This window comes from Malaya genurostris, chromosome 2 (assembly GCF_030247185.1).
Source record: "Malaya genurostris strain Urasoe2022 chromosome 2, Malgen_1.1, whole genome shotgun sequence".
In the NCBI taxonomy this organism is placed as follows: domain Eukaryota; kingdom Metazoa; phylum Arthropoda; class Insecta; order Diptera; family Culicidae; genus Malaya; species Malaya genurostris.
Genome location: NC_080571.1, coordinates 309825109 through 309842434, shown reverse-complemented (window position 1 = coordinate 309842434; position 17326 = coordinate 309825109). Strand labels below are relative to the sequence as shown.

The following is a 17326-nucleotide window of genomic DNA, read 5'->3' as shown; positions in this document are numbered from 1 at the left end:
CACGCTCGAAAATGTCTGTTTATGTGCCCAATTCTCGCCATTTGCGGGAAGTTTTACTTTTCTGTTACAATAAAAAAAATGCAACTGAAGCGCATAGAATGATTTCAGAAACTTACGGTGATGCTGCTCTGAGTAAAAGAACGAGTCGGGAGTGGTTTCAACGTTTTAAAAATTGTGATTTCGATGTCGAAGACAAACATGATGGTGGAAGAGAAAAAACCTTCAAAGATGAATAACAATTTACTACGAGCTCTTAAAACCGAGTGAAACAATCACAGGAGATCGCTACCGAACGCAACTGATGCGCCTTAGTCCCGCGCTAAAAGAAAAGCGGCCACAGTATCAAGAGCGACATGGCAAAGTCAACCTCCAACACGACAATGCTCGGCCTCACGTTGCAAAAGTGGTCAAAAAGTACCTGGAAACGCTGAAATGGGAAGTCTTGCCCCACACGCCGTATTCCCCAGATGTCGCCCCTTCTGACTTCCACCTATTCCGTTCGATGGCACACGGCCTGGCAGATCAACATTTTCAATCCTTCGAAGAGTTGGAAAAATGGATTGCTTCATGGATAGCGTCAAAAAAGGACTCCTTTTTTCAAGCCGGGATCCGAAAATTTCCGGAAAGATGGGAGAAAGTTGTTGCTAGCGACGGACAATACATTGAATAATACATCTGTAAGCACTTTTTCGCAATAAAGCTTTAAATTTTAGAAAAAAACGGCGGAAGCAAAGTTGTACACCTAATAAAAACAAATCAGAGCCCTCTATTCCGATTTTATTTGTTCTACTAAATGACAGAAAAAATTCTCATTTTTTATTGAAAACCCGTTAAATCTTACCATAGACGTATTGTGAATCACACCATAAGACAGGAAAACTATGCAAAATAACATGACAATGAGTGGACTTTAAATCTGGCTATTTTGGGAGAGTCAATTTGAAAAAAATAAACTTATACATGGATAATTTCGGATCATTTTTCAACAATAACAATTTCTGATTGTCATGAAAATTCCACATCTTTATTTTATAAATTTTCGTCGTTTTAATCCAACATTTAGTAAACGTAATTAAATGCGAAACCATCGTTGCACCGTAACATTCATTCATCTTCACAATCCTCACAAACAGATAGCGTTATTAGGGAGACAAACATCCATTTAGTATAACTACGTAGGGAGCCTATTTCTTATACGAATACTGTTCACTCAGAATACAGCAGTGAGTGGAGCAGTGTCCTATCAATTAAGGTGCCACACAAATATAGCTATTAATTGTTAGACATTGTTGTGTGTTAAAAGTAAGTCGTTTAAAACAATTATCACCTGTCCTACTACAAGAGCGGTTTTGCTATGTACACAAATCAATAATAGTAGTCCTACTTTCTAACATCTTACGTAACTATGGGCACAAGTAAACCCTGAACTTATCGATGCGGTTCTAGATTAAAGGTACAGCGAAACAGGAGTTTGTTAATAAGTTACTACAATATTTTTAAATAAGCAGTAGTTGGAACATATATTGAAAACTGTTCACTTTTTACACTTTTCTTCTAATGACTATATTTACATGACTGGCTGCTCTCCAGTTAGCGTTAAATGAAAGCAAAAACTCGAGATAGGTAATTAACTAGTTGTTGATTTTGATTGAATTATACACGGGGGCATGTAGATCAAGAAACAACGCTTGATCCCTTTGAATTAGAGATTAAACACTTGATGGAAATCTATGTTTTAGAACTATCCGGTCCGATTGATTTTATGCGGATCAAACTTTAAAAACCTCTAGAACAATCTCAAGCTTTGTTTAATTGTGATGGAATAATTCAAGCTTAGCTTTCGAGTTAGGCCGATCGAATCGAGCACTTGACCACCGCCCTAGATCCAGGGATGGTGTTCGGATCTACCTGAAGGACGGTTCAATCTTAGCTGTCAATAGATGAAGCCAACTACTTCGATTCGATTTAGTTTTTAATTGTGCGAATGAGATAGAAAATTGTAACTTAACTCAGAAAAATTGATCGAATCATTCAAACACAGTGCATGAGCATGAGCATTGCTGGAACTTTTTAAATATTGATCGGCTTCAAACTAGTCATTCCGGTAGTTGATCGAATGTTATAGCATCGGTGTTTGATCCGTATTCAGCGAAATCAAACGAATCGTTAGTGATCACAAAAAAATCATTTTTTCTGCAATTTAGTGCCTGCACTGAGCTTCCTACAGAAACAGCTGCAAATTTCGAAAAACAAAGCTATCGTTCCCTCGTTTTTAGGCAAAATTGTTTAATTTCTATCAGTCTTTTGTTTATTGGTTAGTCAGTTCTAAATCGTTGTTCATCTACAAACTAGGGTGATTACAATTACGCAAAAATTACATGTACAACTAATTAAAACTTGATAGTCTCTCTATACAACCTACCTAAATAAACATTTTGTTTATGCAAACACTAAATAACTGGGATCTCGTTTTAGCTTACAGAACTAGGTCACTGTTCAGGTTTGTCTAAGATTCATAATACTATAGTTTATCAAGGATTAAATAAAACATTTAATACTGAAACAGTTTTTGCTGGTTCTTGCATTTGTTGCTTTCCACATAGGTCAATAAATACTTATATGATACACGCAAAAGACAACGCACACATCTCCTCGACAGGAGAAGCTGTGGGAAGGGTACAAGCAAGGGAAGGTTCTTCTTCTTAACATTATTTTTCACTCTCGGGCACAAAAATAACTAAAGAGAAAAGTTTCCAAGCAAAAATATATAATATTTTTTGGTCGTCAATTCAGTTAATTAAATAATATTTATAAAAAGTTGAAAAATTTACAATTTTCCGTACCGTCAATTCGCGCACACCCCCTTCGGCTGAGCCCTGGGATCAAAATCTCGCCGCAGTTTTTATCTTAAACTTTTTCTGCTACTCCTAAAGGAGTTGAAATTCCACCAGATTAAAAAACGCTCTTGCGAGGAGAGTCACAAAATGTCATCCATTATAACTTAAAACAAAAGTCGAATATTTAAGATAAGGCGATGTTCTCGTTTTTTTTCTTCCTCTTATGACCCAACTTCGGTTCCCACATTGCGGATGTCCACTCTGACTGACTGCTGGACAGTGAGACTGTCGCGCGAGCTTTTTGTACGTGCGCTCCCTCTCTCTCTCTCTCTCTCTCTTCCATTCTCCTCCGGCTTCAAACTTCACTACGAGATTATGATTCAGCGATCAACGCAACAAAAAAAAAACGGTCCGAAGACATAGACGCGGGAGAAACATAAGCGAACGATCCTTTATGACTTGACTCGATTTGCCCTGCACCTCACAAGCATGTGTGAATAATCTTCTTGGTCCGACATAGCTTACACTTTACCTCGCAGCACCAATGGAACGTACAGGCACACCGTTCCACCACGATGACCTCCTGCGTCCGGTAGCCTCGGCCACAGCACATCAGGTCACAACCGTCAACTCCGATCGATGTATCGTTGCACTGGCGACCGTGCGTTCCCTGGATGCCCAATCTGGGATTCCGTTCGCAGAACCCGGGAGATGGTTCCAGGTAAACCAAGTCCTTGGAACCTGGCGGCTTGTGGTCCGGATTGTGCGGTTTCAGCTGGAAGTTGTATCTGTAGAGACAAGAATGTAAGGGGGAAAAAACGAGATATTAGAAAACTATGAAGATCCTGGCTTTTGCTAGAGCAACTTACCGATTGATTTTCTTCTGCTGATGGCTTCTGGCGTGGATCGAATTGCTCGAAACACTATTCGAACTGGATCCCAGCTGATTGGGTCCCTTCAGGCCGTTCGGGTTGGCCCGGTTCGATAGGGTAGCTTCGTTCACGGTTGACCGCAAACTGTTGGAAACCATTACCCGGGAGGCGCCATCGAATCGATCTTTCAGCAGATCGCCCACCACTCGAAAGCTGGGCAATCGCATCCAGCAGGTCTTGACGGTACACGAGCCGGACATCCCGTGGCACTTGCATTCCTGTCGCATCTCGGACTGAACGTGCTGCAGAAGCGGACGAGCGGGAAAGAGAAGAAAGAATTGATATCATAAATCGTCGGTAGATAATTTACGATTGCGATGATCTTAATCGTGTTGTTGGTTAGAGGGCTGAGCCGGCAAATCAGAAGGGGCAGACATTGATACCAGTGAAGGAACAATTGTTCGGGATTTGCTAACTGGAAAGTTACTCAACACTTGAAGACTGATATACACTAATATGATTGTTAGCTAAAAGTGGAAAAATCGCACTAATTTGTACGTCAAAAATTGCGCAACGGCTTTCCACTCGGCAATCATGCTCAAAGCAGATCAACGAAACAGCATGGGGCCTCCATTCCGAAGCCATGATGAACTCTTCTTCGGTAATTTACAACCCTTGGAATGCAGTTTACAAGTTCATTTCCTCCGGGGAGTGATGCCACGATCGGCCAAACCCTCGCTTTTCGTGCAATCAAACTTCACAACAAATCGCAGTTTTATGACCACATTAAACAACCATTTATTTCCTTTTTCAGTTCAAATAAAATCCTATAAAAATCAATTAAATATCATCATTGGCAGAATTTTGCATTCTTCCAGCTCAGCTCTTATAATCGACGTTTCAATTCATTTTTTTTTCCACCAGAATCCCACACTTTAACGACCGTTCCCGAGAGGTCGCTGAAAAACCCGGAGAACCATTAAGAGAGGAAAAGAAATCGAAACCACTTCACACTAATCCTTTGGCCCGGGACGGCATGGACGCGGTCGGTGTGTCGCTTGGATTCGGAACCTCATCGGCAGGACTAATATGTCACTTAATTACAATCACCACAAATTAATAAAATTCATAAATGATTTCATTAGGCCTTTTATCAGCTGTCAGCGAGTTTAAAATATGTTTAGCTGCAGCTTTTCGTGTGTCTCGGGGTGGGTCCCACCGAGCCGAGGCAAAACGCGAGCGAGAAACATTAAGCAGTACCCTACGGACCGTACCGCCACCAGTGAAGTCGACGGGCGCACCTTCGTGGCTCACGCGAGCCCGCAGAGAAGGGGATTAAAACATTTGTTAATGAAATTTAAAAAGTATGGCGAAATGGGCTTGCGAAATCAAAGTCTCCATCAACGGCAGCAGTTTGGAAGCAGCCAAAAAGAGCCGGTCATAAATAAATTTTATTTATTTGATTTCTCTTCGCTGCCGTTGTGCACAAATGAGCTTTCGTAAATCGCTCCACGACTTTTGGAGCAACTTGTGTGGTACCAGGAAACTCTATTCCCTGAGGAGCTTACGTTAATTTCAACTCAATGCGGCGCTACTTGTCCTCGCGCACTGTCAAACTTCACTAATTTCCCGTGGTTTTATTGTGATTGTTTTTTGAGTGCCACTCGAATCAAGTTCGTTCCTTCACGGCTTTCTCCCAACCAAGTAAAAAAAAACCCTTTGCTAGAAAAAAAATGCAGGTAACCACACTTACCGCTCGTCCAGCTTCGTTGTTATGCAAGTTCATCTTCTCGCGCAGCGTCCGACCTCGTTCGCCGGTATCCACAAACTCCCGGGAGAATTTGAACCCAAATCCGATGTTGTCACTGCAGCCACCCCATTCCCAGTCCCGAACACCGGCTACCGTTCCCAGACTGTTCGCCTGAGGTGCCCGGCTCTGATGGGAATAGTCGCAAGTACACGATTCGATAGATCCTTCACTGCAGGCCCGGGCAATGCTGTGCGTCACGGCAGCACTGGTGATCGCATAGATGAACGCCGTCTCTCGACATCCTAGAAAAAAGAACAGGAACGAAAGGAAAACGAACGTAAAAAAATCCATCAGTATCATAGATAAATCCACACGCACACGAAAAAAAAGACGATTAAAATAAATTAAATCGTTTTGTAATCCTACTTATGGTCGGTCTAATCATGCCTAAGTCGTTCAACCGGGTCTAACGAGAATTTTGGTCTTTCAGCATTTTTTTTGTGTTTCGGTTGTAGTTGTTGTTGTTGTGAGTTCAAGTCGTCATCTTCGCCTGGCTGACCTAGCCCAGAAGAGGCTCTCGAAAGATCAAAACTCAAGAGAGATTGAGAGGCCTGCTCCGGGGGCACGCAGGAACCCGAAACTTCGGAGGTCAGGTAAATAGATTTGGCTTAGCTGATGCGAAGCTGATCTTTTGGTGGACCCAGCATCACAAAGCATACCCAGAAGCAGCTTAGCAGTCAAAGAGCGGAGAGGGACTCAACCAGATCCATGTTGAAATTCTGTTGTTGTTGTTGTTGATGATAACCATCATCATCTTTGATTCCGATTAGTAGTGCATGCTATGGGTTGAATTTTTGTTTAAAAAAATGAAGTGAATAAACTAGAGTTATATCTATACTATTTCAATGCTTGCCTATTGACTTTGTCCATAATCGATTGAGGATGTTATGGGATCAAAATTTAGTGAGATATACAATCAACCTAATACCAACTTGCCCCAACATACGGTCAAACTCAGTGAATCCAAATCAACAAACTATCAACCACCACGCATCTCAGCATCCCGGCAATGCTGGCTTGCACAAATGAGCTCTTTAAAATCCCACCCAAGTAGCAGCACAGCAGTTTCTGTACTCGCAAACGCAATCAAACAGAATGGATTTGTCAATTATTTCCTGGATCCCTGTGGGCTGGATGTTCATCTGTCGACGGTAGTAAGCCGAGCGAGAACTGGAATCGAGTCCCGTGCGAAGGATAGGCAAACAAATTGAGCAATTTCTATTCGGTTTTCTTGTTCCACTGTACTTCCACGCTTTTAGTACGAAATTGCAATTTGTAACGCTCAAATGCAAATGAATGCATTCCCTGCAGTCCGGTCCTACCGTCCCGAAAGTCCCGAGAATATAGCCGTTGCCGTATTATCCTAGTAATCACAGCAATTTTCCTGTGATCATTGCTGTCTTTTATGATGTCACTTTTTTTCTCTTCTTTCAAGGATCAAAAGAATCTGAGATTGAGATGAGTTTCAACGCAGAACAACAGCGACAACAAAACAGTGCGGACGAATTTCCGAAATGAAAGAAAACAAAACGAATATCGTTACGCCCATTGCTCAATTTACCCATTAAACTAATTGTTATTTAACGAAAATAAGCAAGATCGAGAGCACATTTGCCGGGAGACCGAGGTGGGGAACAACCGGATTTCCTTTCCACCCGAAAATACGAATCATCGCGGCGGTGCTATTGTTCGCCCTGATGGACGCTCGTGAAAACCGGTAATTATCTTTGCTCGGGCAAAAACAAATCAAAAGTGCGCGTTTTTTTTTATTATTTTTTTTGTTCATTTTGTTGTACTTTTTTAGACCATTAGGGTGAACTGATCACACAATCGACGCGATCACAAATATTTTGGCGTTTTGTTGAGATTTAGTTTTGCTTCCCTCCCGGGATATATGCTCCGGTTGTAGTCGTTGCAGAACATATCCGACGATGACAAAACAGCTCGACAAACGCGGAATGTTTGTTCATTCATACTTTCACGTTAACCGCGCACAGCCTGCTGCCCGGTCTGGTTTCACGAGAAATACGCGCTCGCTTGTGCCGGACCGAGATCACTATCGAAGTAGGACAAAACCGTCAAGCTGGATGACAGCAAACCGATCTGATGGCGTGTGAACTCGCGAAATGATGCCTACCTCGCCGTCTCCAACTGTCAGGGAGTAAATGTATTCGTCAACGGGTTACGGGATTAACATTTTTTCAGACACACTCCCTCCCGGATTGCCCGCGTATTTCGAGGGGTATCACGAGAAGGTATCAATTACGTCCCGAAGGTTGAACCCAAACGAAAAAAAACAAGAAATCTGGTTGAATCACTGTTGAAATCAAGAGATTAAAGACCGACGGAGAATGAGGAAGGAAAGATTTAATCCAATAATATATTCATCATCGTCGAGTATGATCGCGATCGATTGCCCCGAGCTGAGCCCTGACCCCCTCCGAACAAGGGGAATGGGACGACTTACTTGGAGCGATCATTTAACTGATGCTCAAAATAAATAAATACCCGACCCAACGTCCGAGCCGGATTGGAATGACGAATCCTAATAAATCAATTAATAAGAGATCAATCAAAAGTTGTATCACTTTCTCGCGTTGTTTCGGAAGGAGATCTCTGTAGGATAGAACAGTGACAAATGACATCAATAAAGATTAATCCGCTGGCTACTTCTGAGTCTGCGTTCCGAGCGATCATTCCACGATGATGGTGATCATAAGGTTCAACCTCGGAGCAATCGTAGCAGCTGTCAATGGTCAATCAACTCGGTCGGTCCGATATTAGTCGGAGATTAATGAAGGATGACGATTCACGCATCCACAGAATTTGAACTCCAACATGACAAATGAATTGTCAAATTTGTTCCAGCGTTTTCCAGTTCTACGCCTCAGGTTGAAACATTCCACAAATGTTTGACGAAGTGCTCTGATTTCAATTCATAACGGATATTTGGAATTCCTACCCGACCGTTCGATAAAAGCACATTATCAGCCTCGAAACCAAGGCGTGCACGGCAAGATAACGACTTTTGCGGCTTGTTTTGGAACACCGCCACTCATAATTGTTTTATGGAGTCGATAATAGCTCGACCGCATAGGATAACCAACACTAACAACCTTCAGGCGATTGACAAATAACCTTCAACCGATCGATCTCACTGCTTAAATTGAATGACAAATAAACGTCATAATTGGGTAGAGAAAAACTGCTTTATTGTCGCTCCCAGGAGGGCCAACCCCAGACGGCCTTCGGACCTTCCAGGAGAATGCTTAGTGCCGCTGTTGGCTGCCGCTCAACTTCCAAACTGTATGATTGATATATTGAGCGTAAAATTTGACAACTCAATTGAACCGAACGAGTGCTACCAAGTGGTTAACGTGACTTCCTTGAACACATCCAGATGTGTCCTTTTCTCAGTGCTCCCATGGGATAGTTGTCAGATCTGGCTGCCTGGTCAATGCACTTGACTCGGGATCGTTCACTAGCCGAAATGCGAATACAGACGAAGAACAAGCGGCAACCAAACCCTACAGGATATCGTACCGGGGCAGGTTATCCCTATGTTTCCCTACCGGTGCGGGAAGTTTATGATGATTGATTGTTGTCTACGGCCTACGGGAATTTATAATTGAGGATCATCTTCGGTCTAATATGCGAGCAGTTTGCTCACACGGAGGCGAATGTTTCTAGCACTGTAGGCGTGAAATCGGACTGAAAATGAGTACTAATTCGTACTGAACGAGTGCTGTGACGTTGGTCCGAGGAGGATTCCCGCAGGAAGCACGGGATGGATTTTCCGAGAAGAGTTTATGGTTTCAAATCTATGAAAGGGCAATCGTAAATGCAAACGACACGTCGAGAATAAGGTGATCTCGTTATTGAGCTGCGAAATCCTGTCAAATTGATTTCGAAATTTTTACTCTTGTTGTGGTATTTGCTAACCACGACTTTTACTTTCTATAACATCTGGTCATATACGAAAAATCTACTCAATTCGATAGAAACCTGTAAAATTCCATTGAATCAGCTGTGACAAAAGTCATTCGTCATATTTATATTATGTCGTTTTCGGTTGAAAAAACTGAAACTGCCCCTAGGTAGTTTGCCCAAACAAACACTTTTCACGGAACTGTGTAGGATTCGCACTTAATAACAGGAGTGTGAGCAAACCCTATAAAGGAATCAGGTTCGAAACTGACTGGAATTTCAGTGCAACAACGTTGAAACTAAATTATTAACTGGCATCAATCAAACTGGTAAGTTTTAGCATGTCTCAAAAACGGCATTAGATTGAATGGAGAAAAATAATGTCCAATACAGATCCTCGCTTTACTAAAATGGCCAGCTTAGGAATTCCGTTATAATCCATTCCAAAGACAAATTTACTTTTAGGAACACGTTAAATGGTGTGATTTGAGAATATAATGGGTTGCAATTCAATGAAATTTTTAAATAGAAAATCGACAGAGATTTGAACCGAGAATCCTTAAATCACAAAGTACGTCAGTTAATCAAATGAACCATTGCATTACATACTCACTCTTAGGTTGATGTCAGAGTGAACGCGGAACGCGGACCGAAGCGAAGCGATTCAATGCGATGTACTGTTTTCGCATCGCATTCACTCTGACAGGTTTGTTTTGTTGACGCTTTCACTCTGACATCAACCTTAGAAAAAGAAATGTAACTTACACTTGACGTAAATTTAAGCCTACGGTAATGACAGAACATTACATATATTAATAAGTAAACATAAATGTTGTGTCTGCTTTGATGCCACTTCAGCTAATCTACACTGTTCAACGGTCACGGTCAACGGTAACAAAAAGCATCTATCATATATAACGGAATTATATAATTCTCTATGGCTAGAAAATGCATGAAATATGATATAAAAATATTGGTAACGGACTGGGAGCTGAACAGACAAACATTAGATCACAAAGGGCGTCCTTAGATCGATCGAGCTACAGAAACATATTAGCTTGACAGGCAAACTGTGCATATAAATTCACTTGGCCCTTTCGCAGTAGCTAACCGTGCGAAAAAGGCAAGTGAAAATTACGTGAGATGCGTGTAAAACTCAATCAGTCATAGCGAGAAATGGTAGACTGAAAAATGCGTTTTATCTACTTTAAAGTCAATGTTGCAAAGAAAATTAATTGAAAGCAAGCTTGATATTCATAAACATTAATTCGGAATTTTATGTTTCATGCAATGGAAAATTATACACAGACAGAATTCTACAAACGATACAATTCACAACCACACTTAACTTATACATTGACGCAATATTAAATTCGAACAGAATTTTACAAGCTCCGAGTAAAAACAGTTTGAGAAAATCTTGTGATTTTACATCTTATAAGATGCACATAAATGGAGCGTCGTATTTCACAAAAATTTATGTTCAACAACATGTAAACACAATTTGAATTTGAAAACTACATATCTTGATCTCGAATGAAATAAAAAACAAAAGATCAATAGCAACAGCGGGACTTGAACCGAGAAACATTAGATCACAAAGCACATCGTTTAATCGACTGAACCACAGAAGCACATATCTGCTGGCTGAATAATTGATACATATAAATCCATACAGCGGTAATTGGTAGCCGAGTGCAAATTACACTCGGAACGTGTAAAATTCTGTGCCCGTGGAATATTGCGTCATTTGAAAAATTAAGTAGTTATGAATTATATCGTTTGTAGATTTATGTCACATGTAAAATTCGTAATTTTTTCTGTGTATGTATCAGTTGTTTATCAAACAGATACGAGCATCTCTGTCACATTCTGTTACATTTAAGTTTCAGATATTTTCACAGTGTAGCTTTGAAGTTAATGATGATTCGATTTCACATGCCGTGAATTGTAAATTCAAGTGCATTGTAAATTCAAGTGAATTGCGACGCTCCTTTTGTGTGCGTCTATAGAGAGGTAAATTTATATGAATTTTGCTAAGAGTGTTTGATTGGCCGGAAAACTATTCATACGCTTTCTTGCGAATCCTGCCAATTTCGATAAAATGTGTCATAAAATAATCACGAATGGAATATTCCTTCATTTTCATCAGATCAATGTCATTCTTGTTAAATCCAGTTAAGTTTTTATAGACAGTTTCGTATGTAGAATTAGAACACCCATTGAAGTCATATTTTTTTCTGTGTATAAATTTTTAGAGTTCGGAAAAATTTTGTGATTTCATATCTTAAAAGATGCATATTACGGAACGCTACAGTTAACGCAAGTTTACATTCCAAAGTATATTAAATTGTGAAATTAGAAAACTACATGACATGAAATTTTATGAAACAAAAAATCTTCAACCGAAAATCATTATATCACAAACTAAATCACCTATTTTCTAAACAGATAATTAATACATATAAATCCAAACAGTTTCACTTGCCATCCAAGTTCAAATTACTGTCGGAGTGTGAAAATCATCCAAATGTGCCATAAAGTCATAACGAATGAAATATTAATTGAATTTCATCGTAAGTGGAATTAGGTCATCTGTAAAATTTATAACTTTTTTCCTGTAATCATAATGAAAATATTATTAGTCAATATTTATTCCGAAAAAATCCACAGTAAACAGTAAAAAAACATGCAATTTTTTAATCCAGATGAAATAATTTGAGCGGCTCATGCTGTAAATTTCGCCAAGTCGAACTCATCAACCAACCGGTGGCCCCAGAACTTGTCCAGCTCATGCTTTACAGTCTGGAATTTCACCAACCAGCCAACGCAACGGGTCCCAAAAACCAGACCAAACAACAGACTCACCATTTCCTGATTTATTGCCCATATAAAATCGTTTATTAATATGTATCGATACGCTATAATAGCGTTCCTGTAGTCATCTGCTTTCGGGTATATTCTTCGGGGTACGATCGAACCGGGACGATGCCTAGACAACTTCCAGCCTTCCCAGCGGTCGGTGTGAGACTGCGGTGGGGTGCAAAAAAGCAATCAACCCAACACACCGAAGATGTCCCAAAAATAAAGGCAGGAGGCACCAATATGAGAAATTTTTATTGCGGTATTATAAATATAAAACTGTCATCATCACCATCGTCATCCGGACCGACGGACCCGGTGGAACCTCCGAGAAAGGCGACAGGAGCAGTGACAGCAAACGATCGGGTGGCCATAAAAGTCGGAGCCTTTGGGCCTGTCTACTGATCTAGTCGAAAGAATGGAAAGCAATCTGAGAGATGCTTAATTCGATATTGTGCGGCTGCACAACCCACTTTAGTGTGTCGGGATTACAAACATCATGACGATGATGATGGTGGTGATGGTAGTGGTGGTGGTGGTAAGGGCATTGACGCAAACCGCCGTGTGACAAGATTTATAGCTTTTAATTGCCTTCTGGTAATAAAGTTGTAGCACAGGAGGCGCTTCAGCAGCTCCTGTGGTCAACCGCACGGTCACCAAACACTCGGGGGCTGGCTGACGTTCGGAGAAAATCTTGAGGTAGCCTTAATTTGCTGGTCAATTAGGACCACTCGCAGGTCCCTCCGAGGTACGTGCGATAAACAAATCGAAGTGAGGAGATAAAATCGCGATAAAAATGTTCTCACGGTTGGAGTTTTCCGCTTCGATTTGCCGTTTGTCACGGATCCATCCATCGTCGACCGAAGCCGGCTGGACCGGTCCGTTCTCGTACGGTAGTCTATCGCAGCCTGATCAATCTTTGTTCCTCATGCTTCTCCGAGGATTAACCATGCCCTGCAAATAACAGCAGCATCAGCGGGAACTAGTCCGAACGCACAGCCGGGACCACACGGAACGATGAGATTGCTCTCGCCCGATTTTCGACGAGAAAATGATGAAATTAAGAAAAGATAAGCACCGCGCATCAAACGAAGAAAACCAGATAGATATTGGTAGGGAATACCACTCTGTTTTCAGTTTTATCGTCGCTTAATCTCCTGCTCTGAAGGACTTCCAGCGATAGAGGCGAAGATGGGTCCCGTCATCAACAGCGGCAACCGTGATCCGCATCAGGTAGTGGTGCCCGCCTTGAGAAACTGAATGACATCACGTTTCTTTCCCATTAGCTGGGTTGGAGAAGTTGCGGGAAAGAAGTACTCGGTTGTGGGCAGTGCAGCAGCAACAGCAACAGCAACAGCCACAGCAGCAGAGTGGGGGCCGCCGAAGCTTATTTCAAGCAGTTTAAACATAATTACGAAAGAGTCGGTTCGCGAGCGCATGAATGGCGGTTATTGTCTTACGGCACGAAAACGCTCCATGCTCGGATCTATGAGTAAATACAATTTGAGCAGTTGTTTCAGGCGGCCACATCGCGACGCCGCTACCAACCTACGATTATTTCAGTTGCGAAGCTGTTGTTGGCTTACAATAGCGATTTATAAATGGCTTTCGAACCAGAGCAAACAGAACGATGAATGGTTTGTAGGTGGGCTTTCGTGGGTACTGGGCATACACCGGGTGAAAACATAAAAAAAACCGGTAAGACAGTTTGGAAGGGGACTCCGAGTTTGCCGATTACTGTGGGAAAGCCACCAGCACTTCTAGCACTCACAAACCAACTGGCTGGGTGAAGCGTGTGTTGAATTTAAATCAGGCTGATTGGTGTTAATTGGATGGAAAAACATTTGTTGGCTTTTCGCGATGATGCTGCTGCTGTTGATGATGATGCTGTAGCAGGACGCGTAAGATAGTAAGTACATTTTAGAATTGTGATTTGAAAATAGTTTTGATGTAATTTGTTTGACCGGTAATTTTCTCCTTGCATTTAAAGTTTGTTTTACGGTAAATTTGTTTACCTTCAGTGATTTTCACTCTACTCACATGGCTCTTTTGAGGAAAGTAAAATAATCACTAATACATAAATAGATTTTAATACATAAAATATGAATGAGAAAATCAATTAATCTTTGAGTTGAAACTAAAATTTTGATCCTCACAATAATTTCATCTGGAATACTAGTAGATGTGACTGATCTAATAGCTATCTCTAAAAAGTAAGTAAACGTACTGAAAATCATCTTTTCAAACAGCTTCAAGAGTGCTATCTACAGAAACAAAACTGTAGCAGGATAAATTAATAAGAATATGATTTGCCCTTTTTTCTAAAAGAGTTACAACGAAAGCATCTCGCTTCCGGAAAGCATAAAATTAGTCAAAGGAAAAAGATTCGAAAGTATCTGGCAGTTTGCTCAGCCTATCACAATAAGTAAGAGCTAAGCATTATATGTAAAGTTTTCACTGTGTTGTGACACCTGGTACTGACAGTGCACGGAGCGGTAGTTTTCATAGTTTTGATTTTTATATTTCAAAAAAAAAATCAAAATTAAATACCTTAGGCTTAGAGCGGTAAAAAAACAACGTATTTTGTCGGTTACTTCACTTATACAATCATATCTCCGGAACCAAAAGTCACTACCAACTCGATCAATGGCCCGAGAGTAGCTTTCAAATGAGTCTAACTTTGTTAATATCGGCTCAGCCATCTCTGAGAAAAGTGAGCGCGTTAAAATATTTTCGAAAAGTACACACACACAGACAGACACACACAAACACACACAGGAGCTCATTTTCTTCCAAACGAAAAAGTGCAAGAGCACTGCCTCCCCCAAAGTATTGAGCTTAGCTTAGTTCCGGGGGGATTCGAGGCAAGATCACACACACACACACATACACAGAGAAACATTTTCCGATTTCGTCGAACTGAGTCGAATAGTATATGACACTATGGGTCTCCGAAGCTTCGTTCGAAAGTCGATTTTTCCAGCAATTCTAATACCTTTCTATAGAGAAAGGCAAAAAAATATTTTTACGTAATTCAGAGACTTGTTTTACTAAAAATTAAATGGGTTCATCATAAAAACACCAAATTCATATACACTGAGGTCTTTTTTTATGCGGTTTTTACGCGACTTTTTTTATGCGAATTTTCAGAGTTATGCGGTTTTTTTATGCGAAGCTTCAGAGTTTTGCGGCTTTTTTATGCGAATTTTCAGAGTTATGCCTTTTCCCTTCTGCAGTTTTTTATGCGAAGTTTCAGAGTTATGCGGTTTTTTTTAATGCGAATTTCCAGAGTTATGCGGTTTTTTATGCGGTACGTACATTCGCATAAAAAAAGACTTCAGTGTATTCTCATAGCAGCTTTTTTCGCAAAAGATTTTGGAATGAAACTGTACGGTTTATTTGCCCACACAGTAAAATTTAGCAATTTTAGAGACATTTCAATTCTGGGTACAAATATAACATTTACCTTAAGAAAAAATCTCAAAAGCGTTCTAGGGTTAATCATTTTTAGAGGGAAGGATATTTCAGATTTTTGTTAAGTAAATTCATATGTTTCAGTACCTAAAAGTATATCATATACACTGAAGTCTTTATTTATGCGAATTTACGTACCCCATAAAAAACCGCATAACTCTGAAAATTCGCATAAAAAAACCGCGTAACTCTGAAAATTCGCAAAAAAAGTCGCGTTAAAAAACCGCATAAAAAAAGACCGCATAAAAAAAGACCTCAGTGTATATCAATAGATCGTATAGATCCCCACACGAAAACAAACTGATTTCATCGAGTATTCTGAAAAAAAATTGAAACCTTCAAAAGTATTCGGTGCACATGAACACACACCCATTATTTTTTTTAAATTGTATCAATTTGGAATTTGAATTTTGAGTTTTGAACTACTTTGGATGTGATGGAACACAAATCAGAGAGCAACCCCGATTTCCGTAAACACTGATACTGTGCACGGCATGTTGGTGGTTCGAATTTTAGTCTCGTCTCAGTGAACTCATTCCACATTCATTTGAATCGAGTTTTAGTTCACGCACCTAACAAACTTCAAATCAAAATTGAGTACCAATTTCCGACAAGTGGTTCAAATTCGTATAACATTTCATGTGTCTAACTAGTAATTAATTGTAGATGCAATGACTGAGCGGAAACATATATTAGAGAAGCCAAATGAATGAAAAACTAACAGAAAAGATGAATTTTTGGAAAAAGATACGCTCAGAGACAGGTCTCGAACCTGCGTTCTTATGCATTCCGTGCATACGCGCTACCATTTCGCCACTCTGAATCTTGTTTTAGTCACTCTAAAACGTCAGCCAGACACAATAGCGCGTACTTCGAACATGGTCTACATTCTGGCCGTCACCCGACCGATACCTTATATCCAAACATCTTCTCTGTCCATCAAAAACTAGTCATCTCGCTTTATACCTATTTCTCCAGGATGTAGACCATGTTCGATGTACGCGCTATTGTGTCTGACTGGCGTTTTAGAGTGACTAAAACAAGATTCAGAGTGGCGAAATGGTAGCGCGTATGCACGGAATGCATAAGAACGCAGGTTCGAGTCCTGTCTCTGAGCGTATCTTTTTCCAAAAATTCATCTTTTCTGTTAGTTTTTCATTCATTTGGCTTCTCCAATATATGTTTCCGCTCAGTCATCGCAAAAACTGAACTTAGTTATGGCGGCTTTACGCCAAACAACTAAAATTAATAAATCGTAATTGTAGATGCTGGAATCTTCCGCTGGTTCCCATTATAATTTGAACATAAGGAAAACTAGCGGATTAAGTTTCAAATTTTGGTAGTATTCCTATTTTGTTCCAGCTCAGAACTAGGATGATCATAAATTTCCTTTTTGTACAGTTTAAGAGTACACGACACATTGTATCGCCCCGCCGTCAACTGCCAACTGTACTGAAAAACCTCGTGCTAATTTATTCCCACTTATCTACCGCCGCCAGACCTCCGTAGCCAAAGACAAACCACAAACCAGATCAAACCCTCGT

At 40.5% G+C, this 17326-nt stretch overlaps 1 protein-coding gene across 1 annotated transcript in view; it reads right to left on the bottom strand.

The window, feature by feature from the left end:
* Positions 1-1021: 1021 nt before the first annotated feature.
* Positions 1022-17326, bottom strand: part of LOC131431080 (protein Wnt-1) — a 28538-nt gene continuing 12233 nt past the window's right edge. Inside the window, exons 3-5 of the mRNA XM_058596556.1 lie at positions 5463-5761; positions 3707-4011; positions 1022-3625 (exon numbers count right to left, since the gene is read on the bottom strand). Of these exons, the coding sequence (XP_058452539.1) occupies positions 3319-3625; positions 3707-4011; positions 5463-5761 (911 nt within the window). The 3' untranslated portion in view covers positions 1022-3318. The remainder of the gene's footprint in view (positions 3626-3706; positions 4012-5462; positions 5762-17326) is intronic.